The following is a 27,885-nucleotide window of genomic DNA, read 5'->3' on the forward strand; positions in this document are numbered from 1 at the left end:
TCTTGTTACACTGTACTTAAACATTTAAGTACTGAGTCATAATAATTGACTACTTACTATATGGTTAGGGCTAGGATTTGGCTTAGGGTTACTTGTATAAAATTATGCACAATTAGTTATTATATTAGTAATTACATTAAACATGTAATTAAAAACAAGGACACCTTTAAATAAAACGTTACCAAAAAACGTACCCCAAACTTTTAAACAGCTGTGCATTTCAAACACATTATTATGCAAGTTTTAAACACTGTAACATCAAACAGTGCGGGGTTACAGTCTGAGAAGTAAAATGAAGATGTTTTTTTATTTTAGACCCATCACCAAAGAGATGCATTGGAGCAATATACAAAACATTTTATTTGTTTTTCATAGGAAGTGTTTCAAAATCTACATTTTTACATTTTAAGGAAAATGTCTGATGGAAAAAACCAATAACAATATCAACAAATCTTCAGAGTTCATCTTCGCAGTAGACCAATGCACTCATCTCTAATTATGTGAATAACTGTCCATAGTCTGTCAATCACACAAGTAACAAATGCAGATGTGTCAGGTTAAACCCTTATTAACACTGGATACAATGTAATAGAACAGTGTGTGTGTGTGTGTGTGTGTGTGTGAGTGTGTGGGCCAGTCTTTTCCAGATCTTTCCAGAAGAAGTCTCGCGTGTTCAAGCCTGAGCCAGTCGCTCCAGGATTCTGCGATACTCCGCCAGAACGTCCTGGTAGCTTTTCTCCAGCTCCTCGTGTTGCAGTCTCGTGTCCATCTGGCTGATGTGGGACGCCAACTCCTCTGGCCTCAGACATTTCTGCATCTTAGTCAGCTCACGCTGATTTTTCTAGACACAAGGCAAAAGTGTTGGGAGAAAACACACAGGTGTCAGTACGGCGCAGGAGAAAAAATAAGATGCAAAGCAGCTCACCAGATCCCATCCAAAACCTGCCATTGAACAAGAACCCCAGGGCACATGTGATTACATCACAGCTAAACTTCATGCATAAAAACACAGCGAGAGAGAGAGAGGAGAAATAAAAGAGCCATGAACTAAAATGAGTCTGTAAGGTTGTTGAGAGGCTTTGGCACTGAACCACAACTTCAATCCATGAATTCAAAAACGCACGCACGCACAAATCTAGGGATGTCAAAAGTATCGGGGCTGGATTCACGAGAAATTCTTCAGAACAAAATTCTTCTTCATTTTTCTTGTAAGATAAAGTTAAGAATATTTTGTGTTTCCCAAAACATTTTCAAGAATGTTCCATCTTTTTCCTTAGGGTTGTTCGTTTTTATAAACCATTGTAGAAGAACCACCGTACAATAACAAAAGAGACATTTCCTTAAAAAAAAAAAAAGAGCCAAATAAATAAATGAACATTTCTTTTTCAGGAATAGCACATTCTTATACATTTCTCAGAATTGATTTTAAACGTCTTTAATTTTTAAGAGGATTTTCATGAATCTCGTACTTTAAGTAAAAATAAAACCACTCTACATGTCTACCGGCCATGAGCATCTGCCTTCACGCTGTGTGTATGCAGTCAGTGTTCAAATGTGCTTAGTCTAAATTGCCTATTTTAAAGATATTAATGTCTAAAGTTAAGGTTAACAAGCAAAACTGCAATGTGAATCCATTTTATATCAATAATATTAATTAAACAACAAATTACTGATATTCTGAGACCTTCAAGCAAGTGTGTATTGAAATGTTGGCCTCCTACATCCCTACCTACACACACACACACACACGATGTGGTGAAGACTGGAAAGTCTGCAACACATTCAGAGTAAAGAGACCTCTAGAGGCATGTGGTCTGCAGATCCTGCTCTTTTCCTTTCCAGCCCCATGTTTTTCACTCTTTCTTTGGCTCTGTCTCTTTCGTCTGGTGTGTATGTGGTTATTCTGCTGTCAGAGTTCTCTGTCCTGGACAGTGTCATCACGAGAGTGGCTCTGATCCAGTACATTACTGCTGCTGGAGCTTCATATCATATCAATCCACATTATCTGCAACATATCAACTAATGTCACCGCAACATCCCAGGAGAATTATGACACGTGCGGTTAGAATAGAATATAAAAGAAATAAGATGAAAAGATAAAGAGCATTGCACAAAATCTTTGGCAGCAGAATTTTTTTAAATCCTCCAGAGAACTGGAAAGTTCCAAAACCCATCTGACATTCATTCTACTGTGGAACTCAAAAAGAGAAATTCGGCACTATGTTCACGCTGCTCTTTTCCATTCAATGAAAACATACTGTAACTACAACATATTCAAATAATAACAATAAAAATGTCAAAATAATTCTAGAAGTATGTCATATACTATATTCCAAGACTTCTGAAGACATGATACACATGACAGTTTGGTGGGAGAATAATGGTCTATTTTTTTCTTTCTCATTTTGAGTTCCAAAGTAGAAACAATTGTCATAAATCGCTTTTTTTTTCTGACATGACAGCTACTAGCCACAATATGCTTTCACTATAGAAAAATTCTGAAAAATATACAAAAATGGAAGAAATTCAAACTTTGATCAATGAGAATTCTCTCTTTTCTTTTTTTACTACAGCACCACGGAAACAGGTTTTTTTCAGTTGAAAACAGTTGTGCTGTTTTTTTTTCCTTTCTTTTTTTACTGATGAATAGTTTATTATTAAAAAATATATGAAAACAACATTTATTTGAAATACATACATTTTTTTTAACTACTGAAGTCCTCACTGTCACTTCAGATCATTTGATGCACTGTTGCTGAGTAAAAGAGGCCACACTTTTAAACAGTAGTGTATTTCTTTAACTGTTTTGGCTAGTAAGATAATGCACAGATTTTGTTTCCCTGATACCCAGTGCAGAGGTTGTGTGAGCTTAAGGATTACTACTTAAGACATTTAAATACTGCATGCCAAATTACTATAAAACTATAACACATACACAAGCCTGCAGAAAGATGACTATTGAGGTCAAATACTGCACAGCTCCAGTCCTGAGACACACAACTGCAGCATGCAGAGATGTCTTCATGCAGAGAGAGTGGATTAGAGAGAGTCCGTCCGTGCACAGGTGACTGGGTGCTGCGCTCTCCCTGCTAAATGGCTCCGCTTAAATCAGATGCAAATCTGTAATAATGACACTTGTGAATGGAGCTCGTGGTGTGGATGTAAAGACTGCGGCTGCCGCCCGGTGTGAACCATTATACCCTCAAACAAACCCAGAGCAAGGCCTCGGGTCCCTCTCGCTCTTAACACCGCCTGAGAGGATCACACAGGAAACGGCGCAAACTATTCAAGCCAGTCAATGAATAAATTATACCAGACAAAGCCTGCTGAATATCAGAACAGCAGCACTGAAAGAGTTTTGTTTCTGTTCATTTTTATACAGCACATATATAAACACAGCTAGAAATGTGCAGCTCTCTTTGAAGTCCAGAAATGCTTCATTTCACATGTTGTAGTTTGAGCTGTGCGGTTTGGAGAACGTTATACAAGCAGGCCGATCTTGGCAGTCGTGACCGGGGTTTGTTTTGGCAAGACTTCACTTGTTTGGTTGTTTCTTGAAATCCATGTTCAGCGCACGAAGCTCAGGCACTATGACTAATCATTGCATGGGAGCTGTAGCATTTATGCCTAATGGTCAGATTGCAGTCCGTCAGTGCAGACAAACAGTGACGGCCCTACAGCGAACATGAGTAGATGAAACACACACTTACTCTGTAGGGTCCATAGAGTCTTTTTTTCACCTCCAGACGAAATTCTCTGGCTTTCTCTTCATCGCTCATGTCTGTGTTTCTGAGACGCAGGATTTCATAAACACGGCGTGCATGTTTCTGAAAGTTAGACAGCATACAAGAGACATATTGTAAAGCTTTGTTCCTTTAATAAATATTCTAGCTTTTTCAAGCTGAAGTTTAGGGACAGCATCGGTGGCATCTTGAGCAGAGAATTTGAGGTTCGGATTTTATTGCACTTGCATGGATTCTTTAGTAAAAATGTTTTATTCAAATTGTGAACTTTGTCAATGTATTGTATTTAAAAGTGGGACTATTTTCAGCTAAAAGTCTGGTTATCTGCTACCAATGTAATTCCAGGGAGTAGAGTTTAGGAAGCCCCACATTTTTGCAAAATAAACACAGATAGGGCGATAAGGATACAAAGCTGAGGGGCCTTCTATCACCCTGAGGGGGTTTACTTTATGATAATGACCAGCCGAATGTGCATAATCCATTCAATTACACTGTTTTCCCAAACAAATAAATAAAACATGGACATGAAATATTTTTTTTTTTATGATTTCATGTGAAAATAAAGAGAGCACTGAGTGATACAAGATCTAAACTAGCGCAGCTACATAAGAAAAGCGTAAAACTGTTAGTGTGCCACAAATGCTATCCAAAAAAAATAAGCTGTAACATTCAATAATCACATGAAATAATCTTCACTGTGTTATGTAGGTAACTTCCCTTCGTTTCGTTGGAATACTTTTAGAAATTATTTGTTTCTAACTGATCAAACATGAATTTTTTTATGTTGCATATAACATTACAATAAGGTGTAAAGTCAAATTTCCATATGCTAGCTCTCAATGGAGAATAATGCATTTTGTAACCGCAAAGAGCAGCAATTACAGACTGACTCTTTAACCTGGTCCATTGTTCTGGGTTAAAAGCATCTTGCTCTGGGATCTGGGAATGTGTAACCATGACTCCTTCAGTAACCATGACTCCGAGAGGTCCACCATACCTCACGCAGTTCCCACTAGGGTAGTATGGAGAGCCAAGCATTTTGCCTGGCCATGCCATAGGCACCACCCTGGGATAATCACTCACAAACAACATGAACAGAGGGGACTGTGGGGCATAAAAGGGGATGCTGGGTTATAATTGGAACCGTTAAAGAGCGGATTGAGTGGCGAGAGAGAGGAGTCCCACAGGGGTCACTGTTAGGCCCACTCCCACTCACTACCTGCTAATGGCCAGCGGAAACGGATGTTCGCTCCTACCTTTAGGGGCATTACAAGTTGAAAACAAGATCATTACCTCTATATTTAAATGCACACACTCTTTGAAGAATTGACTGTTTAATTACTTGGCTTTTTATCTACAGTACACAGCAACAGTTAAGCTTCAAAGAAACAAAGCAAAAATAGGGCTGGGTAAAAAAGCTGAAAAATATATATAAAAAAAAAAAATAATAATTTAATATAACCAATATAACCAATAAATATTTATTCAGAGTATAACACACTGAGCTATAGTGACCACGTGGGCAATGCAGGTTTGAATCCAGCTTGTGACTTTTAACTCCTAGAGCAATTTCATTCCCATCTGTTCTCCTAATCAATAAAATTAATTAATAAAAAAAGACACAAATAATAAAGCAAGTAAACCTGCAAGAGATGTTACCTTGTTGATCTTGAGTTTCTCTCTGGCCTCAGACACCATCTCTTCACTGAAGCCCTGTGAGAGTTTCTCACTGGAGAAGGACGGCAGAGTCAAGCACAGCTTCACCAGCACAAAATCTCTCAGCTTCACATAGTTTTCAGACGGGTCCTCCGCTGCAGAGCAGACAATTACAAAAAGTCAACTCATTAGAGTCTTGAACGTTTTCAGTTGGTAAAATACAGTATGAAGGCACTGATGCCAGACAAACCTTCATGAAAACACTGATTACATATGCTGAACGCATCAGTGGTGAAAATTAAGCTAAATGTATGTTTAGGCAAGGCAAGGCACATTTATTTATATAGCACATTTTATACACAATGGTAATTCAAAGTGCTTTACATAAAAAAAAGAAAATAATAATAATAAAAAATAAACTTCGAAAATGATAAAAAAAAATTATTTAAGAGGATTAAAATGAGTTTAAAACAGTTATATAAAATATAGTGCAATCAGTTCGGACATTGCAAAGTTTGACACACAGTCTAGATTTAAATTTGACTATTGTTTTAGCACATCTGATCTCTTCTGGAAGCTGATTCCAACTTGTTTTGAGTGAACCCTTGGTATTTCTAACTGACTCGATCCTAATGATCTGAGTGCTCTGTTAGGTTTATATTCAGTGAACATATCTGCTATGTATGTAGCTCCTAGGCCATTGAGTGATTTATAAACGAGTAAAAGTACTTTAAAATCAATCCTAAATGTAACTGGAAGCCAGTGTAAGGACCTGAGGACTGGTGTGATATGCTCAGATTTTCTGGTTCTAGTCAGCAGTGTTCTGGATGAGCTGCAGCTGTCTAATGGTCTTCTTGTGAAGACCAGTGAGAAGACAATTACAATAGTCCACCCTGCTGGAGGTAAAAGCAGGAAACAAGTTTCTCCAAATCTTGACTGGACACAAAACATCTAATTCTTGCAATGTTTTAAGAGATGTTAGTATGCTGATTTAGTTACTGCTTTGACAGGACTACTGAAACTAAGGTCTGTCTCCAGAATCACACCAAGATTCCTGACTTGATTTTTTGTTGTTAAATCCCTAGTAGTCTCAGCCTCATACGTCACGCCACAGACCATTGGCTAAATGTCTGATGCATATGGGACACAAAAGTGGAAACACTTCAGGAGTGTAGAAGTCGTCATCAGATTGGATGAATTCTACAGGATTTCTCTGAGACGTGTGTGTCGCGGTCTTTAACTTTCTGTCCAGAAACAAAGATGCCGTTGACGCCAATCCCCCTGACGAAAGAAAGCCATAGAGTTTACAACTGTGACGAGGAGCACTTATCAGGATCAACTAAAAACTGGAGTTTCAAAAGTATGTCAAATATTTAAAGTTTGCGGCATTTAATTTTTCAAATATGCCTGCGAGTTTTACACACCGGTCTGTTTTTGTGGCGACATTTCCACGCTGTAATAGGCAATTTGGTTCTCTCATTATTTGACTTTGTGGGAGCATATACAGGCTAAACAAGAACGGTGCAAGACTTGAGCCTTGTGGGACTCCGCATGTCATGGACGTCCACTTAGACTTATGCTCTCCTATACTCACATAATAACCTCTCCTTTATAAGTGTGACCTGAACCATTTGATTATCATCCTAGAAAGCCTGACGCAGTTTTCCAGTCTCTTTAGAAGTATGTTATGATCGACAGTGTCAAACGCAACACTGAGATCTAGTATTACCAGCACTGATAATTTTAACAGAATCAGAATTTAAGCAAACATCGTTTATTATCTTAATGAGCTCTGTCTCTGTGCTGTGATGCAGTCGGAAACCACTTCTAAGAGATTTGCTTCTAAACATTTAAGCACCCTTTTGAAAAAAATATGTGGGAAGTTTGTCAAGATAGCAGGTTGACAATTTAAGGTGCTGGTCCTATTTCCTCCAAAATGTAGCTATTAATTTCTTCAAATGGAGATATAGTACTTTCTTTTTGATATTGCAGTTGAATCTGTCTGAACTCTGCATTACTTGAGGATGTACTAATCACCCTCAGTTATTATTGATTTTCTCAGAAAAGAAGGAAGCAAACTAATTGTATTTACTGTCGGAGAGCATTTCACTGGCAATCTGACTTTGGGGGGTTTGTTAGTCTCTCTTCAGTAGCAAAAAGAGTGCAAGGGTAGTTTAAGTTAATTTTTATGAGGTTTGAGAAGAAAGTTTGTCTAGCCGTGGCAAGTTCCACATTAAGAGCATAAAGGCTGTCTTTATAGATGCTATAGTGAATTTCAAGTTTCGTCTTCTGCCACATTCTCGCAGCTTTTCTGCATTTGTTTTCATACTCTATACTGCAGCTGATTTTCTCCAAGCTGATTTCTGTCTGCCAGTCTTCTTGCTGACTTTCACAGGAGCTAGGTAATCAACATTTTTAACTTTTGAGTTAAAGGAATCAAAGAGAAGAACAGCAGAATCTGCAGAAATGATTGGTGTTAGAGATATAGCCTCCATAAATAGCACACTGGTGTTTTCGCTAATGCATCTCCTTCTAGCAGAGACAGATCTCGATTCAGTGTGGCAGAGATCAATATATAAAAAAAAATACTAGGTATGTAATGATTAACCGTAAGCTGGTTGAAAATTGATTCAAATATGTGACAATTCAAATCAGTTGAGATGCTAAACAAATCACGATTCATTAATATATTATTATAGTTATATTTCAATTTCACAAAGAAATGTACAGAATTTTGTTTAAGCAATAATAAAAGGAAACCTTTCATTCATAATTTGTCTTAAAAATCATTTTGTTTAAAAAACATTATTGTGTATCGAATCGTTAAATCAAAATTGTGAATCGAATCAAATCGTGAGTAGAGTGAATCGTTACATCTCTAGAAGTGATCAGCTATGTCCTTAATAACAATGGATGAAATGTTCAGACCTCTACTGATGATTAAGTCTAGAGTGTGTCCACCTTTGTGTGTGGGTCCATGCACATGCTGAATCAGCTCAAAAGTGTTTAGAACCGTTATAATTTATTTTGTAGTTTTGATTTCTGCATTATATATATGTGAATATTAAAATCCCCTGCAATACCAGAACAGTCAAACTCTGAGGAAATCATAGATTGCATTTCTGTGACCTCTTCAACAAAGGCTGGAGAGTATTTTGGCGGCCTGTAAATAATGATAAACAGAATGTGTGGAGCACCTTTCAACACAATCCCTAGATATTCAAAAGACAAGTACTGACCAAATGACACTTGCTTGCATTGATAGACATCTTTAAATAGAGCAGCTACACCTCCACCTCTCCTAACAGTCCTGCAGACACTCATGTAAGTGAAGTTAGGAGGGGCTGCTTCATTGAGGACTGTTGCACTGCAGCTGTCTTCTTGCCATGTTTCGTTTAGAAACATAAAATACAGGTTGCTTGTGGTTATTAAGTCATTGATCAGAGATTATTTATTTTTTAGTGAGCGAATGTTTAAAAATGCTAACTTGATGGCATTGAGTTTTGTCTAAACAGCAATATTTGTTTGATGCATCATAGGCCGCAGATTATACGAGTCAGCCGTAGACTTCTACCACATGATAAAACAGAAATAGAAACAACTACAGTTTACTCTGGTAATCAGGGGAAACAAATCCTGGCAAAAGTACTGACTAGTAGTTAGTCAATGACTGTAGACAGAGAGAGAGACAGAAAAGAAAATACCTAGTTTGGGCCTGGGCGATATATTTGATATTTACAATATATTGCTGTTGTGCTTATATCAGTGGCGATATAAAAAAAATGGTGGCAATAAGCTAATTTCATGATTTTAATGCACTTAAAAAGTAACTAAATTTGTACACACTGCCTCGCAAACACGAGAGTGTTAAGAAAAATATGTTTTAAAAGTGTCTAATAATGTAACCTTCAGTAGCCAAAAAGATTTGATAGAATTGTTAAGTTTGATTTATTTCATTATCACAATAAATACATTTTGACTGTGTTCTTGAATACTTCTTGAATTACACACTTTGGGGGATAAAAAAGTAGTTTCATTTTATATTTATTTCTCTATATATGGAGAGAAAGAGAGAGAGAAACAAACAGAAAACAGTGAGTGCTGGCTAGATCTGGTAGAGTGTGGTCTCTCTCTCTATGAATAATTGTGTCTTTGTTGAGGGGGTGAGTGAGTGGCTGCATGTGGCCAGCACATTTCAGCAGCAAACTGCAAGCAATTAACATCACATCCCTTCATCTCCCCAAAAACTGAAGGCAGAGCAACTCAACAGCAACAACTGCCTTACCACAGGAAATTCACAACACTTTGCCCTCTCTCCCTTTCACACAAAGAATATCATTAGAATGGATGTGTGATCAAACAGGTTGGATTTCTGAACACACTCTCTAATGGTGCAAGGCAATGATATTTCAGATAAAACCATTTGAAAAAGATTTCCAAGATCAAAATCAAGAAAGCAACAAGCCAAATTATAATTGGCTGTAGTAGAACTTTCATGTTGTCATTTTTCGCTGCATTAATACATGCAAAGGTTTTTATATTAGAATGTTATTTTGCATATTATTGCAAAATAAATCCGAAAGTGTGACGAGAACACTGATGCAAAGTGAAAGCTGACTTTACATTATCCCACTTATTACATGATGTAGATCATATATCATATATCACATCTGCTAAACGCATAAATTTAATATATAATGGATATTTAAATTAAGTCAGAATCAGAAAATAATTTGATAGATTCGATTAGTTTATAATTAGTTTATAATTATAAATTCTAAAAAATAGGACTCGTAACTGTTTAATCTCATACCTGTGATGTCCTGTACTTTAGGAGAAGTGCAGTAGTATCGGTGGACTGTCTCTAAGAGCTGAGCCCCGTGTCCTTCTCCCTGAAATGGTGGCAAGATCAGCGTCTGGCTACATACACACACACACACACACACACACACACAGTACAAAAGCTTTAGTGATGCTGGACAGAGGAGAAGATGCTTAAGCACAATACCAATTTAAGGTTAGAGCTCTTGAGCCTTGAGCAATGGTTCTGCAAACACAGAGGCCAGTTACACCTCCAGCACCCTTCAGACTCATGCTACACTACTGACTGACAGAATCTACTCAAACTGACACTACAGGCCTGAGGTTTTGCTTAAAGACCAACATTTTACATTCAACATCAAGTGAGGCACAACACTGTAACAAAATTGTTAATCCCATAAAATGGAAAGGAGAATATGGAGCTCTTACTTAAGGAGGGAAAAACCCCCTTCATTTTATTCAGAGGCCTAAACTTAGCAGATATATGCATTTTGGTGCAGTTTCTTATATCTACATGGCCAAAAAGTTCAAATTCTGCTTGTCATGTAAATCAATAAAATCTTTTTAACAACATAACACTACTTACATGACCTGCATATAAATTATATTAATGCATATAAAAATTGTCACTTGATATCTCCCAATAATGTCTTAGTAATTTGATAATGCTTAGTTTTATGATCAAAGCTGTGTGGCTTTTATCGTCGGGACAAAACATACAATGCAATGATAAGTGTATGGATAATAAAGCAATCCTAAAATCGTTTAAAAAAAATAAAATAATTCTCAAATACAGTAAGCAATGATATCATCCGTCTCCGAAAGGTTATACGTGTTCATTCAGCAGAGACCAACATAATGAAATGTTAGCGCGTCTTGCCAATCAATACATTAGACTCGTTTTCAAAACCAGCGTTCGGGCGGGTGATGCTGAATTCGTGGGTCTTATAATACCCAGAGAGAGGCTGGCGCACAAGAGACGCGAGGCGGTAATTTGGGAGTTTTAGGGACAAGGGAGAGAGAGAGATGTGTAATTTTCTTTTCCTTTTTTTCCGCAGAATAAAGCAGATAGTGGGCACGTGCTTCCGTAGTAATTACCTGACACGTGGTCTGGTTTTGTCTGGGTATACGTAGTAATTATACACTGTCATGTAGCCAACCGTCGCGTAGAGGGTCTCTCCATCCTTATTGTACTTCTCGAATCTGTAAGAAAGACAGAGAGATAGAGAGAGATGACAAAGGCAGGCAGGTCAATCGTAGGCACGCTCCCATGCACCGGACCCCCCCCTCGACCCGTCGTCACTGCAGAGGGCCAGTGGGCCGTCGATGCACCTGCTGGAGACACTGAATGCATTATGCACTTAATTGGTGCACTGCAACTTAGAGCAGAGAGGCAGGCATCTAGCCTCTTCACATCTCTCCAGTCCATTTGCCCATTGTCTGTTTTAATAGGTGCCAAAGCAAAGAAAACAGAGGCAGAGTCCCCTTCACTACCGCTGGAGACTTCATTATTCAGCGTTTCAAAAGACAACAACATTCAATTCAGCCTCTTGGCCTGACTCAAGAAAGAAAGAAACACAAGAGCAAAGAAACCAGACAAACAGCACAAAGGAAACTCTTGCCAGATCAACAATTTGCCTCAATGCAGGAGAAAATATAATTAAAGCGGTCTGATAATTGGCCCCACAAAGGCAGGAGAGACGTCCCGTTCGGACACTTTACACGTGTGTGTGCGCGTGTGTGAGAGAGAGACTGTTCAGAAAGTTACTGTTCACTATTAATCGGCTCTACTCTCTTATCAGCGCTCGCTGGCTTTGTGAGAGCACTAAATTTCTATTTTACCTGCTGAAGTTATCAACACGAGTCATGAGTTACATTTGTTCAAATGCTCACAAATATCTGAGACACTAGCATTTGTCTGTCGGTGGTTGTCAACTGGTTTTGTTTCTGGACACAGATTTTACATTCAAGTGAAGTGGTTAACAAAAGGGTCCTTAAAAAAACTTAAAAGACTTTATTAGTCTTACCATGGTCTGCGTGGACTAACAATATGTAAAACGTATGTTATTAACATGCCATAGGCTTAAAAACATTGGATACTGAGCCAAACAATAGCATACTGCATTTTTATATTTAACAAATCTAATTAAAAGTATTATCTGGGGTCCAATACAAGGGACAGTTCATCCAAAAATGGAAAGTTTGGCATCATTAACTCTATGACTTTCTGCAGCAGAACACAAAAGATATTTTGAATAATGTTGGTAACCAAATCATTCTAGTAACCAGTGACTTTTATGCATTTAGCAGACCCTTTAATCCAAAGCGACTTACAGTGCATTAAGGCTATACTGATTTTTTTTTACCAGTATGACTTAGAAGAAAGTAAGTCATGCATTTGGAATAACATGTTGAGCAAATGATGACAAGATTTTCTTTTTGAGACAAACTATCTCTGTAAGTGGACAGCCCTCTGTGTATCTGTGACATGCTGTCGATTAGCACAGCCAGTAATTTTAGATTTAAGAGGGACTATACACTTATGCTTATGAGTTACAGACAGACATTTCTGTGGGCCTTTCTAAACATGTTCTGACATCCTTGCATGTCTGATGCAACCTTTTAAGTATTTTTTTTTTTTACATAAGAAGACTTTCGGTTTGTGTCTTGCCTTTTAGACAGAAGAGCATTACAAAGCAAAAACAAAAATCAGTATTTGCAAATGTTCTCAAACTGAGAAACGCAGAATTATTTTCTGTGGTAATGAACCTGGTAATGTCAGTAGTCTCCCCTGAATCTAAACTGTTCGTTTATTATGAAGAAATGAGAGAAATACAAGAATCCTTCAATGCTGATGCAGACTGAATCTGATCTGGATTAGACACTCACACGAGGAAGAAATCCCAGCGATCGTCATCCACATCAATGAAACTGGCCGTCTCAATGAACCACATGAGAAACGTCTGCAAGCGCTCGTGGTACTCCCTGAACCCTGGACACGAGACATCCACCTGAAACGATGAACAGAAGGCGAAATCCATGGTGTGTTCACAAGGAGTTATGCTAGAATGTAATTATAATGTGCAGGGGCAACATTTCCTAACAACACTTTGGCATAACATGATTCATTGTAAAAGTCAGTCTAATAGGATGCAGCAAGAAGATTTATTAATAAAATAAGTAAACCATAAGCGACGGTATACAGTTATAAATACAAATATAGCTGCAAGCAGCAGTTCATTCGACTTGGTATGAGCCAAGGATCAGAGGAAAAAATTATTTACATTTTCTGGCTTAGGGTTCAAAAGTTATTAGCATAAAAATATTGAAACTTTGGACAAGTGGTGGCGCTAGAGAGTTAGAGACTTCAAATTTGCTATAGTTAATGTTGGGACTGTCCTCTATCAACTTTCCCACCATAGACTTGCGGCGTAATAAACGGAAGAAGAAGAGAAATAATACCGATTTCAATAGGTGCCTACGCACCTTCGGGGCTTGGCCCCTAATAATCTTTCATTCAACTTTCTCCACTTCTGAAACACAGGTAACAATGTCTATGTGAGAAAGAAAAAAAAAACACTATTTTTCACAATATGCATGATCCACACTGCCAAAGCTGGCACAAATGCTTGAGAAGTTTGACATTGCCAGCTGTCGAAGCGGTGACTCGACGTGCTGCGGGAAACTCTGTACCTTGTGTATCTGGTAGGTGAGATCCTCTCCCGCCTCCACATTGTGAACTTTGTAGGTGTGCAGCAGGCTGCCGAAGGGTTTGAAGTTGGCCTCTTTCTCCAGGAGAGAGATGAAGTCATCTGTGTTACAGCAGAACCCAGCAGGAATGATCTCTCTGATCTTGCCCTCCACATCATCTGGCTGAGCGCAAACACACAGAAAGAGCGAGCTGCCTTTAAATGACTAACTACCAACATTTGCAACGAGAGAACGGCATTTATGTAACAGACCAGAGTGTATATTACACGTCAAACAAGAGAAATCAAGCAAAGTCAATATTTAAACTTCTAAGAATCACAAGAAAAGAACCGTGTGAATTTGAAGTCAGACTGAATTTACTCAGTTTAAAGAAAAAAAAGAGTGTACATGTGCAAAACAACTGTTAACATTAACTGATTTATTTTGTCCTCCAAGGCTGCATTTATTTGATCAAAAATAAAAATCGCAATATTGTGATATTATTAGTTAAAAATAACTGTTTTCTATTTAAATATATTGCAAAACGTAATTTATTTCTGAATTTTGTTTAGCATCATTACTCTTCAGTGACACATGATCGTTCAGAAATTACTCTAATAAGCTGATTTGCTGCTAAAGAAATATGTCTGATTATTAACAATGAAAACATTAGTGCTGCTTCATATTTTTGTGAAAACTGATGCATTCTTTTTTTTTTTGAGCATTTATTTGAAATAATAATCTTGTTTAGAAATTGTGTTTTTACTGCCAATTTTAATGCACCCTTGTTGAATAAAGTACATCTATTTTGATGTATGATTTACATAGAATATGGCAATCCGGGTTACTTTAATAGTGTTTTTTGTCCTTTTAGGAGCTAAACAGCCACTGGTCACTGTCAGATTTTGTTGCACATAAAAGAGCGACTTGAACATTCTGCTAAACTCCTCACTTTTTAGTACATGGCACAGTATGAGGGTTAGAAAACAGCCGAATATTGCGCTGAACTACCCGTTTAAAGACAAAGATCAGCAGCACACGAGACAGAACGTGTGCATCTCTAAAGAGCTAACATGCATTCATCTTAATCTAAAGCAGGTTTCAAGCTTCCTCCCTCAGAGCGAGAGCGGTTAACTCAGCTGTGTCTAGTGTACAGTGAAAGCAGCTGAATTTAATCATATAAACTCAAGTGGCACATTTATGAGTTACGCGTCTAATCCCCCGGTGCTCGGCCTTACATATAATCACAAAAGAGCCCTAACAGAGTAATTCCCTATTGTTCTGTCATTAAGCTATACTTCAGCTGTGATTGGCACGGTGCAAAAAGGAATTAAAGGAAAAAAATACATATTTTTGTGGCACAAAAAGGAGACCCATTAGGCAATTAGCAATGTCAGCTGAGGAGTTTCCAGCCCCCCTCCTCCTGTACGTCCTCTGAAAGACCACTTAATTGAATACATTTACTACTTATCTTAAACCATGAATATCAGATGAAGTTCCCCCCACCGAAATGTGTCCCAGCTTCTCACGGGGCAATAAAATTCAATGAATTGATCTCGACTTAAAAAAAATAAAAGCCCGGACATGTATAATAGGCTCCTGTGTTCGGAGGCTGGTGAGTGAACTCAATCAAACGAGTTTGCCCTGTCCATTCACAGGCTCTGGGGCAGACAATAGTGCCGCCCCCCTTCTCCAGCCTCTCTGGGATTTTTTACCCAGCAGAATGCACACCCATGTTTGCATTGTATCCATTTCCAGCGGGGCTGACATGAGAACACTTTGTATTAAGTTGCTAAGCAGGGCCCTTTGGCCGCGTGATGGACTGCGCTTGTGTCGCGGGACTCTTCATTCACAACAGCCACAAAACACACGACAAAAGGCTAATGCAACACGCCGCTAATTCCTGCTCATTCAGACATCAGCTAATATCAGAAGGGGATCGGTGCACCTGCAGCTCAGTAACACTCACTATTGTCCCACTGCATTATGGGAGCGAAGAGACAAGACGACAAGAACCGTGCACAGAGAAAACGGTAAAAACAGAGATTCTCAGGAAAACTGCACGAATGAAAGCACGCCATTGTGGCGTTACCGTATTAACTAAAGGCGCTTAAGGATCCCAGACTCTTCAGGGTTTCGAGAATGCGTCTTCTTTATACAACGGGGTTCAACAGCAGCATTGAATCCAATTACACTGAAAAAAAACCTTTTAATCGAAGACATCTTCATGTAAAAAGATGAAAAAAGAACCCAATATGAGCAGCGGTGAAGCGCTGTAAATAAAAGACATAATAAAATCAACTATCCACACACAATAAACACCTTAAGTATGTTTAGCGGCTATAATTGCATGCCACACTTAAAGGTGTAAAACATTCAGAAATGCCACTGAACACAGTCACGTGGTGTCCGCACAATATAGAATTAGGTCTAACACTAATAAGTTCAGGTCTGATTTTATTCTACAACCTAAATAATTCACACAGACAAGAAAGCTTGTTCTAATCCTGTGGAAAGGATGAGCTGCGATATAGATCATTGTGTTGGTTAAACACATTTGCTCTCTGTAAAGGGCTTTATTATGGATTGAGAGTCTGGGATGGTGTGAGTTAGGCCTATAAACTGTGTGTGTGTGTGTGTGTGTGTGTGTGTGTGTGTGTGTGTGTGTGTGTGTGTGTGTGTGTGTGTGTGTGTGTGTGTGCAGTAGTAGAACAGATATCTAGCAACTAATGCTGCTCAGCACAGGTGAATGGCATTTAAGTTCATCAAACAACCGCAGTAAGAATTTTCATCAAGCACGGTGAGTAATGGCTTCTCCTATCATTGTTTCTTGCACCTCTTGCCACATGTACAGTTTATCTATCTCTGTCGCTGATGAGGGATTCACATGTGATAAATGTAGGGAAATAGTTAGGCTGACAGAGAAGATTTCAGAATTAGAGACACGCATCCAAACTTTAATTGAGTACAGTAAGAATGTTAGGGCTCTAGATACGGCTTTGGATGCGTCTAGCTCAGGGATTCCTGTACATTGTTCGGTTCCGGAAACAGAGCCCCAGCAGCAGGGCAACTGGGTGATGGTGAGGCAGCGTAGTCGTGGGTCAAAACACCGCTCTTCTGTTCCGATCAAGACATTAAACAGGTTCTCCCCACTCAGTGATGCACCCACTGAGAAACCTGATGAAAGTGCTCTAGTTATTGGTGATTCTATTGTACGGAACGTGAATATAGAGACAACAGCCACCATAGTCAAATGTTTACCGGGAGCCAGAGCGCCTGACATCTTGGCAAATTTAAAAGTGCTGGCTAATGCTAAACGTAAATACAGTAAGATTGTTATTCATGCCGGCGCTAATGATGTTCGACTTCGCCAGTCGGAGATCACTAAAAATAACATTAAAGAGGTGTGTGAACTTGCAAGCACGATGTCAGACACTGTAATATGCTCTGGTCCCTTCCCTGCTTACCGTGGTGATGAGATGCATAGCAGATTGTCATCACTCAATGGCTGGATGTCTAAGTGGTTGCCCACAGAATAACATAGGTTTCATAGACAATTGGACGAGCTTTTGGGGCAGACCTGACCTGTTTAAAAGAGATGGTCTTCATCCCTCCTGGGGTGGCGCCACTCTTCTCTCTAGAAATATGGCAAATAGTCTTAGTGTTTATACTTGACTAACTGGGGCCCAGGTCAGGAAGCAGACAGACTGGCTAAACCGACCGTCTGCTAGCTGCCTCCCGTCACAGAGGTCAGTTAATTCTCAGCACATAGAGACTCTTTCACCTAGATATCACACTATAGAGACTGTGTCTGTTCCCCGAACTAGAAAATACAAAAAACGTCCAAACCAAGTTAAGATTAACAATTTAATTGAGGTTCAACAAATAAAAATGTTTTAATAGTTGGTGATTTTAATATCCATGTTGATAATGAAAACGATGCATTGGGATCAGCATTTATAGACATTCTGAACTCTATTGGTGTTAGACAACACATTTCAGGACCTACTCATTGTCGAAATCATACTCTAGATTTAATACTGTCACATGGAATTGATGTTGATGGTGTTGAAATTATTCAGCCAAGTGATGATATCTCAGATCATTATTTAGTTCTTTGCAAAATTCATATAGCCAAAATTGTAAATTCTACTTCTTGTTACAAGTATGGAAGAACCATCACTTCTACCACAAAAGACTGCTTTTTAAGTTATCTTCCTGATGTATCCAAATTCCTTAGCATATCCAAAACCTCAGAACAACTTGATGATGTAACTATGGACTCTCTCTTTTCTAGCACTTTAAATAAAGTTGCTCCTTTACGCTTAAGGAAGGTTAAGGAAAACAGTTTGACACCATGGTATAATGAGCATACTCGCACCCTAAAGAGATCAGCCCGAAAAATGGAGCGCAGCTGGAGGAAAACAAAACTAGAGGTATTTCGTATTGCTTGGCGGGAAAGTAACATATCCTACAGAAAAGCATTAAAAACTGCTAGATCCGATTACTTTTCTTCTCTTTTAGAAGAAAACAAACATAACCCCAGGTATTTATTCAATACAGTGGCTAAATTAACGAAAAATAAAGCCTCAACAAGTGTTGACATTTCCCAACACCACAGCAGTAATGACTTTATGAACTACTTTACTTCTAAAATCGATACTATTAGAGATAAAATTGCAACCATTCAGCCGTCAGCTACAGTATCACATCAGACAGTGCACTATAGACCCCCTGAGGAACAGTTCCACTCATTCTCTACCATAGGAGAGGAAGAATTGTATAAACTTGTTAAACCATCTAAACCAACAACATGTATGTTAGACCCTATACCATCTAAGCTCCTGAAAGAGGTGCTTCCAGAAGTCATAGATCCTCTTCTGACTATTATTAATTCCTCATTGTCATTAGGATATGTCCCCAAAACCTTCAAACTGGCTGTTATTAAGCCTCTCATCAAAAAACCACAACTTGACCCCAAAGAACTAGTTAATTATAGACCAATCTCGAATCTCCCTTTTCTGTCCAAGATACTAGAAAAGGTGGTATCCACACAATTATATTCCTTCTTAGAGAAAAATGGTATATGTGAGGATTTCCAGTCAGGATTTAGACCGTATCATAGTACTGAGACTGCTCTTCTTAGAGTTACAAATGATCTGCTCTTATCATCTGATCGTGGGTGTATCTCTCTATTAGTTTTATTGGATCTTAGTGCTGCGTTTGACACAATTGACCACAACATTCTTTTGCATAGAGTTGAATACTTTGTTGGCATCAGTGGAAGTGCATTAGCATGGTTTAAATTGTACTTATATGACCGCCATCAGTTCGTAGCAGTGAATGAAGATGTATCCTATCGATCACAAGTGCAGTATGGAGTACCTCAAGGCTCAGTACTAGGGCCGCTACTCTTCACGCTTTATATGTTACCCTTGGGAGATATCATCAGGAAACATGGTGTTAGCTCTCACTGTTATGCTGATGATACTCAGCTCTATATTTCTTCGCAGCCCGGTGAAACACACCAATTTGAAAAACTAATGGATTGCATAGTCGATATAAAAAACTGGATGACGAGTAATTTCTTACTGCTAAATTCTGAAAAAACAGAGGTGTTAATTATAGGACCTAAAAACTCTGCTTGTAATAACCTAGAACACTGTCTAAGACTTGATGGTTGCTCTGTCAATTCTTCGTCATCAGTTAGGAACCTAGGTGTGCTATTTGATCGCAATCTTTCCTTAGAAAGCCACGTTTCTAGCATTTGTAAAACTGCATTTTTCCATCTCAAAAATATATCTAAATTACGGCCTATGCTCTCAATGTCAAATGCAGAAATGTTAATCCATGCATTTATGACCTCAAGGTTAGATTATTGTAATGCTTTATTGGGTGGTTGTTCTGCACGCTTAGTAAACAAACTACAGCTAGTCCAAAATGCAGCAGCAAGAGTTCTTACTAGAACCAGGAAGTATGACCATATTAGCCCGGTCCTGTCAACACTGCACTGGCTCCCTATCAAGCATCGCATAGATTTTAAAATATTGCTTATTACTTATAAAGCCCTGAATGGTTTAGCACCTCAGTATTTGAATGAGCTCCTTTTACATTATAATCCTCTACGTCCGCTACGTTCTCAAAACTCAGGCAATTTGATAATACCTAGAATATCAAAATCAACTGCAGGCGGCAGATCCTTTTCCTATTTGGCGCCCAAACTCTGGAATAACCTACCTAACATTGTTCGGGAGGCAGACACACTCTTGCAGTTTAAATCTAGATTAAAGACCAATCTCTTTAACCTGGCATACACATAACATACTTATATGCTTTTATTATCCAAATCCGTTAAAGGATTTTTAGGCTGCATTAATTAGGTAAACCGGAACCGGAAACACTTCCCATAACAACCTATGTACTTGCTACATCATTAGAAGAATGGCATCTATGCTAATATTTGTCTGTTTCTCTCTTGTTCCGAGGTCACCGTGGCCACCAGATCCAGTCTGTGTCCAGATCAGAGGGTCACTGCAGTCACCCGGATCCAGTACGTATCCAGACCAGATGGTGGATCAGCACCTAGAAAGGACCTCTATATCCCTGAAAGACAGCGGAGACCAGGACAACTAGAGCCCCAGATACAGATCCCCTGTAAAGACCTTGTCTCAGAGGAGCACCAGGACAAGACCACAGGAAACAGATGATTCTTCTGCACAATCTGACTTTGCTGCAGCCTGGAATTGAACTACTGGTTTCGTCTGGTCAGAGGAGAACTGGCCCCCCAACTGAGCCTGGTTTCTCCCAAGGTTTTTTTCTCCATTCTGTCACCGATGGAGTTTCGGTTCCTTGCCGCTGTCGCCTCTGGCTTGCTTAGTTGGGGACACTTCATCTACAGCGATATCGTTGACTTGATTGCAAATAAATGCACAGACACTATTTAACTGAACAGAGATGACATCACTGAATTCAATGATGAACTGCCTTTAACTCTCATTTTTGCATTATTGACACTGTTTTCCTAATGAATGTTGTTCAGTTGCTTTGACGCAATGTATTTTGTTTAAAGCGCTATATAAATAAAGGTGACATTGACATTGACATTAAGGGAATAGTACTCATAAAAAAACTCAAACACAAACTTCCTCTCTTCTGTGGAATCCAATTATTCTCTTGATAGTAAAATCAACCAGTTTGTGTCACAAGGGCTTTCCTGTAGCTCAAAGAGTAGATGTGTTCGATTCGCAAGGAGAGCAAGAACTGATCAAATGTCAAATGTGTGCCTATGAAGTTGCTTTGGATAAAAGCATCTGCCAAATGCATAAATGTAAATGTGTATCCCATGCCTCTAAACCACCGGTTCTCAAAAATGGAGCCTCTTATACGGTGCCAAAGATTACTTGCATGACTTAAAATAAGACAAAAAAACAAGCATTAAAAATGAGCTAAAACAACTAAGAATCAATATATTTCTTATTTAAATCCATCCCTCAAAAACTTAATTTTTTACACTGTTCCCACTGTGAAAAACAACCTGGATATATAAGACAGTCTATTTTTTTTTATAAATGACTGGAACATTTTTTGGTTAAAAAGTGTTGAATATTCAGATCTTGAAAGATTTCATACCCTGAAATTTAATTTCCAGAAACTAGGAGTGTCAGGCTTTCAGATATTTCTGTGGACCTGGAGTGAAAAGGGCTGGGAATCACTGCTAAGTCATATGATAGATTTGTGTGAAGAACATAAATCAAATACATTTCCCCCCCCTTGTGGTTGAATTAAGATGAAATAAGCAATGACATCAAATAAAAAACAATTTTTGTTTTTGCCATAAAATAGCACCAATGTGCCAAAACATCAATTTTGGTCTGTTCCTACAACAAAGCGGCAGCCAGAGCATTTCTCCTTCGTTATCAGACACAAGAAAAAGTCATATGGGTTTGGAGGCATGATGGAATTGTGACAAAATTTTAAATCTATTTAAGAAGCACTAGAAAATGTATCCACACAACAGGTTTTGTGCAACATTTGGACATTATTTCTCATGTTTAAATGAATTCATCAAATGACTCCCTCTCTGTAAATGAGTTTAGCTTGCCGTGGCAGACCTATCGTGTCATTAACATGCAAACAATAAGAACACACTCACGGCACTGCTAAAACTAATGCTAATAAAAGATGCCAATACTGTTAAAAAAAATCCTAAAGAGAGCTTTTCATTTACTGAGAGATGTTTATCATAAATCCATGTAAATGTCAGTTTTGCCTTTTGCTGGATTACCGCAGCACAAGCACTCCTGACATGTTTTTCTGAAGGACCACAGAGAACAAGCCTAAGCTTGCTTCCAATGGCAACAAATCATAATAGGCCTACAGAATATAGTTACATGCCGGGTCTAATAATAATAACAACAATAATCACAATTATAGCTTTCATTTTCAGCATCATTTTACATTTTCTAAATGTATTTTAATGGTCTGTAAACTATTCATTTATGCATGTTTTGTTTTTCTTTTATCTTGTAATTTTTTAATCAAAAGCCCCTAATTCAAGCTTCTGGTGAAATGACAAACCTTTATCTGAGGCTTGACTGTTGAAATCGGCTGCCATTTACATTTAGACAGAACTGAGCCCCATCCATGTTTTATTATTATTATTATTATTATCTGATATTCTGTAATCTGATGAGCATTCATTGAGATGCTATTATAGTTTTTATGAGTATTTTAATTAGTCTTTGTTTTAAGAATTTCAATTTTCATTTTATTTTTTGTAATAAAGTTTCAGTAATTTAGTGGTATGTTTTTGTCATTTACCTTTTTTAGCATTTGTATATTGTTTTCGTTTATTTGTATTTCATATGTAGTTACTTTGGTGTAAATAAATCAAAATGAGGAATTCTGCCTAAGCAACTACAAGCAAAAAAAAAAAAAAAAAAGGAATGTTTTTACGCTTTTCTATTTTATTTTAGTTAATATTTATTTTAATGCTTTTTTTTTAGATGCAAATAACTTCAACAACCCTGATGTACATCACAATATAGAAAAAAATATGTTTCTACTGTTGCAGCTTGAAATATTAAATATACTAAACTGCAAAACGATTTGTGCAACAAACCAGTGTTTTTATGATTACTGAAATAAACTTTTTTTTTGCAATATCAAGCAGCACAATGGACAGTTTTTGTACTGTAAAATAATTTTTAATTTGTAATAACATCTAAATAACAAAAACAATGCAAAGCATTATTGACTGGCCTACAATTATATCATAATAATCAGCTGTAATTAATTAAAGACTATCACAAATCATTCTCACTATTTTTAAAAAATACCAATATCAATCTATACATGAAATCTATGTTAGCCAGCAGGATAACATTCTCGACTTGACATGTTTAAATGATCAGAATTAGAGTTTGTATCAAGTCTGCGTTGACTGGCTCCTTCCCATGCTTACTCTTGAGTCCTGTGTATGTTGGAAAGCCACATGGTGTGCATGTATGGAGTGTGATGTATAACTGGATGATACTATAGTCAGCCGACTCTCTGACAGCATTCCTCTCTGTTATGACACTACATGCTGCTCTTCACCTGTGCAGATCTTGTTCACAATGTGATGCAAATGTATATTGGACTGTACAATAGACTGGACTATTGTAATGCACTTCTAGGTGGTTGTCCTGCATCTTCAATAAACAAGCTACAGGTAGACCAAAATGCAGCAGCTAGAGTCCTTACCAGGTCAAGAAAATATGATCATATTACCCCAATTTTACAGTCTCTGCACTGGCTACCTATTAAGTTCCGTATCAGTTACAAATTATTATTACTTACCTGTAAGGCCCTAAATGATTTAGCTCCTGTGTACCTAACTAGCCTTATACCACGTTACAACCCATCACGCTCCCTAAGGTTACAAAACACTGGACTTTTGGTAGTTCCTAGGATAGCAAAGTCCACTAAAGGAGGTAGAGCTTTTTTACATTTGGCTCCCAAACTCTGGAATAGCCTTCCTGATAATGTTCGGGGTTCAGACACACTCTCTCTGTTTAAATCTAGATTAAACACACAACTCTTTCGCCAAGCATTCAATAATGTATCTTAAATTGTGAATGTAATTGCATCTGATCAAATGCGCATTCTTATTCTTTAGCTTGGGTTAAACTAATTAATTTGACTTTGTTGAATCAGCAGCTATTCTAATGATGTCTCTATTTCTATCTCTAATGATGTTTCTCTGTTTTGCCAAGGGATTTACATTTACACAAGCTCCAGTCTGGATCCAGAACACCTGAGAAGAGATGATGCTGACCCTCAGATGACCTCAGATGATGCTAACCCTGAAACAACATACAGAACTAACAAATATTGCTACTTAATATGCAATCACATAATAATTGCAGTTAATAATGTTCATCGTCTGGTTGACTACGTCTTGTGTTCATTTCTTTCTGAAAATTCCTGTCATTTGCACATAAACTGAGCACCACTGATAAGCTACTACTAAATATTGCAGAAACTTAAATTTTTTGCAAAGTTGCTTTGTAATGATTTGTATCGTAAAAAGCGCTATACAAATAAACTTGAATTGATTTGAATATTTTCACTGGACTGTATGCATATGAAAGCTGTGCATGTCCACAGTCATCAAATGAAGGAGTTGTACCTCCACACAGTCAAAGGTGTCTGTGACCCTGGCCGTGTACTTGACTTTGAACAGGGTGCTCAGGTTCCCTGCGCTGTAGTACAGCTGGATCTGAAGACCTTTGTAGCCAAACGCCACTTCGCTGTACAAGAACAAAGCACAAGGATCGAAGAAATGGGTCAAAATAGTGAAAACACAGTCACAACTGTAACATATATCATTTGATACATACTCATCTCCATACAGCTGATGAGTGTACTCGGGGTGAAACGTTGTGCTTTCATCATCTATATCCTCCGGGAACCGCACTACATCAGACAAAATCATCATATTAGGTAGTCATTAGGGACTGAACAGAAGGTGGGAACTACATTTTACATGGAGCCTAATTATTACCCATTCACAAGCATCAGAGTGACATCAGTAGAAAAACAAGCTCATATCTGATGTGAGATGACAAAGACAAACATTTTCCAGATTTGGAATAACATCTGTTGACAAATCGTTTACAACTGCGACCAATAATATGTAATAATTAGTGCTGTCAAATGATTAATTGCATCCAAAATAAAATATTTAGTTTACATAATATATGTGTGTGTGTGTGTGTGTGTGTGTGTGTGTGTGTGTGTGTACGGTGTATATGTATTATTCATACACAAATACACACACATACAGTATTTATTTTGAAAATATTTCCATGTATATTTATATTAATATATAATCATATTTAATATATGAACATAACATATTTTTTATTAAATGTATACATGCATGTGTATTTATATATAAATAATAAAGAAACACAACACACACACACAAACACATATATTATGTAAACTAAAACTTTTATCATGGATGAGTCGTTAACGATTAATCGTTTGACAGCACTAGTAATTGAGAGTGAGGAGTCACGTGCCGATTTGGGAGGGGTCTGAGCCGGTCGGCCATGATGGTAGGACACTCTATCGGTTGCCAGGGGCAACGCCTTCAGAACTTCACAGAGGCGCGACTAAACATTCCAGAGCTCTTTCATTTTTGCGCATTTATTATGTCGGCGGAACAGAGACGGATCTACGAATACGAGAAAGAAAAGGGAGAAAGTAAAGCAATGCAAAAAGTTAAGGCGAAAGAAAGGGGACCTTACAGGAACAAGCTCACACCAAGCGCGAAACAGCGGTATTTGGAGAAGCTCTCAGGCATCCAAAATATTGACCCATACGAGCTCCCTGCAGCGGCACAGAGACCTGGACCATTTACCTCCATGCACACATATGGACATTGTGAATTATTGTTTACGATGTAAGTCACCTTGCATTCACACTGTTAATGGCTTTAATCTAACCAGGACATTTACATCTTGCAATCACACATTTAACTACCCTGGCCAACCCACAACTGGTTTGTCCACTTTGCAGCCCCCAACACAAAAACCTGGTACAATACGTGTCATTGGGCTAAAATCAAATTATAACTAAACATACACAGCTTTAGCCTACATCAAAACATGTTGCAAACATTTGTGTACATTGAACATCTCATTACAATCTAGTCTTTACGAAACGGTCGCAGTTAAAAAATTAGAAATGTATGCATTTAGCAGACGCTTTTATCCAAAGCGACTTACAGGGCATTCAGGCTATCAATTTTTACCTATCATGTGTTCCCAGGGAATCGAACCCCCAACCTTGCGCTTGGTAACGCAATGCTCTACCAATTGAGCTACAGGAACACTATAATATAATATTTTATTATATTTTTTATTGGTTATTTAAGTTACTTTGTCATTTTGGTCAATAAGTGTCAGCTAAATGCAATGTGTAATTACAACACGCTAAAACGCATGTGAATAAACTTACTTTGGCCAGTACAACGCTGTTTTCACCACCTGGAGGCTTGTAGATGGACCCAGCCACAGCAGAAAGAATCTTAACTTTCCAAAGACTTGTGGCTTCTAAACTCCTGTATTGTGTAGTAACTTACACCAAAAACAAGATAATTCACAATGTCCACATGTGTGCGTGGAGGTATGGTCCAGGTCTCTGTGCCATTCCGCTGCAGGGAGCTCGTATGGGTCGATATTTTGGATGCCTGAGAGCTTCTCCAAATACCGCTGTTTGTCCCGCTTGGTGTAACCTAAAAAAACTGTATTCGATTGTTCCTTTGTGTTCCATATGTATCGTGTGAGGTACTGGAGCAGTTTTTAACGCAACAGTAACTTCCAGGCATGGTAAAACAGTGCAGAATTGCGAGAACCTCCTCTACTACAGAGTTAACAACACACGTAAACAATCCTGTTTGGCCACCGGTGTCCTGCCAACATGGCGGAGACTGTGATATCGAGGGGAGGGGCTCTGTACTATGACGACAACTCCTCACTCTCAATAATAAAATAAATAAAAACACTTCACTTCATGCTGATTTCTATTGTTGAGCAGGATAAAAGCATTCTGAATATAAACAAATGATCATACAACAAAAGATTCAGTCTACTGCTTAATTTAGAGTGTTAGATTACATTTTTCTTTTTAAAGTGATGATTTACCTAATTTCAGACACACAGCTTCATTGGTATCACATTTATACTCCGCAAGCTTCTTCTCCATGTCATTCACAGCTGGAGGAAAGACAAAGAGAAACACATCTATCATTTCATTAGCTATACAACTCAGACTTCCTATAGTGATCATCTGCCCTGACAAAAATGTACTAAAATGCTAAATAGCAGCATCTGTATTGGACCCAAGTGTATGCGAGTATATCACTATCTAGCCATGAATACATCTTTTAGCACATCTTGTATCTTTACGGTTATTTGGCAAATATATAAATTACTCTTAATAATCTCAGATACACAGACATGAACATATCTAATGCTCGTCACACTGACAGCTCACAGAATGTAAACAAACATGTGCTGCTCATCGGTGTGATGATTAGCATTTAGCCGCGGCTAAAACTCTACAGTCTCTCTTCTCTCATCTATCTGCTCGCAGGCATCAGCACACAGCACCGCTCGAGCTCTAACATCACATAAACACACATACGCTTCACAACAGCAGCAGCAATAAACAATGAGCCGCTATTTTAGAGAGGTTTCACACTCACCCGCCATTTTTGCGCGTCTTCTCCACTCAACCCGCCAAATGCCGAGAGTACTTCCTTGTTTACCCACGTGCTTACGCTCGTTAACGCCATTGGAGAAAATCTCACGGCGTTGTTTTTCTCATCGAAGCAGCACCAGATTTGACAGCAGCACCGCTGGGCTCTCAACGGTACCTCTATGTTTGGTGTTTTTAAAATGTTATATATTTTCGCGTAGCA

At 38.2% G+C, this 27,885-nt stretch overlaps 1 protein-coding gene across 2 annotated transcripts; it reads right to left on the reverse strand.

Moving 5' to 3' along the window:
* Positions 1-336: 336 nt before the first annotated feature.
* LOC132094853 (histone acetyltransferase type B catalytic subunit-like) lies at positions 337-27,758 on the reverse strand. 2 transcript variants are annotated; one of them, XM_059499484.1, is made up of 11 exons: positions 27,670-27,758; positions 27,107-27,178; positions 24,794-24,869; positions 24,583-24,703; positions 13,914-14,093; positions 13,110-13,231; positions 11,319-11,423; positions 10,213-10,319; positions 5,403-5,554; positions 3,711-3,827; positions 337-841 (listed from the first exon to the last, which is right to left on the reverse strand). In XM_059499484.1, the coding sequence occupies exons 1-11, from the start codon at positions 27,674-27,676 to the stop codon at positions 674-676; spliced, it is 1,227 nt and encodes a 408-aa protein (XP_059355467.1). In that variant the 5' UTR covers positions 27,677-27,758; the 3' UTR covers positions 337-673. The 2 variants fall into 2 exon arrangements, with proteins under 2 accessions (XP_059355467.1, XP_059355468.1); XM_059499485.1 differs by having other exon boundaries at positions 708-832; positions 3,701-3,827.
* Between the last annotated feature and the right edge of the window lie 127 nt (positions 27,759-27,885).

The sequence above is a fragment of the Carassius carassius genome, chromosome 19 (assembly GCF_963082965.1).
Source record: "Carassius carassius chromosome 19, fCarCar2.1, whole genome shotgun sequence".
NCBI classification, from domain to species: domain Eukaryota; kingdom Metazoa; phylum Chordata; class Actinopteri; order Cypriniformes; family Cyprinidae; genus Carassius; species Carassius carassius.

Excerpts from the sequence above, each read along its gene's own strand:
- LOC132094853 (XM_059499484.1), bottom strand. Across the intron at positions 10,320-11,318 it reads AAAACCAGACCACGTGTCAG|CCAGACGCTGATCTTGCCAC; the intron begins GTAATTACTACG and ends GTGTGTATGTAG. Across the intron at positions 5,555-10,212 it reads TAAAGTACAGGACATCACAG|CGGAGGACCCGTCTGAAAAC; the intron begins GTATGAGATTAA and ends TCTGCTCTGCAG.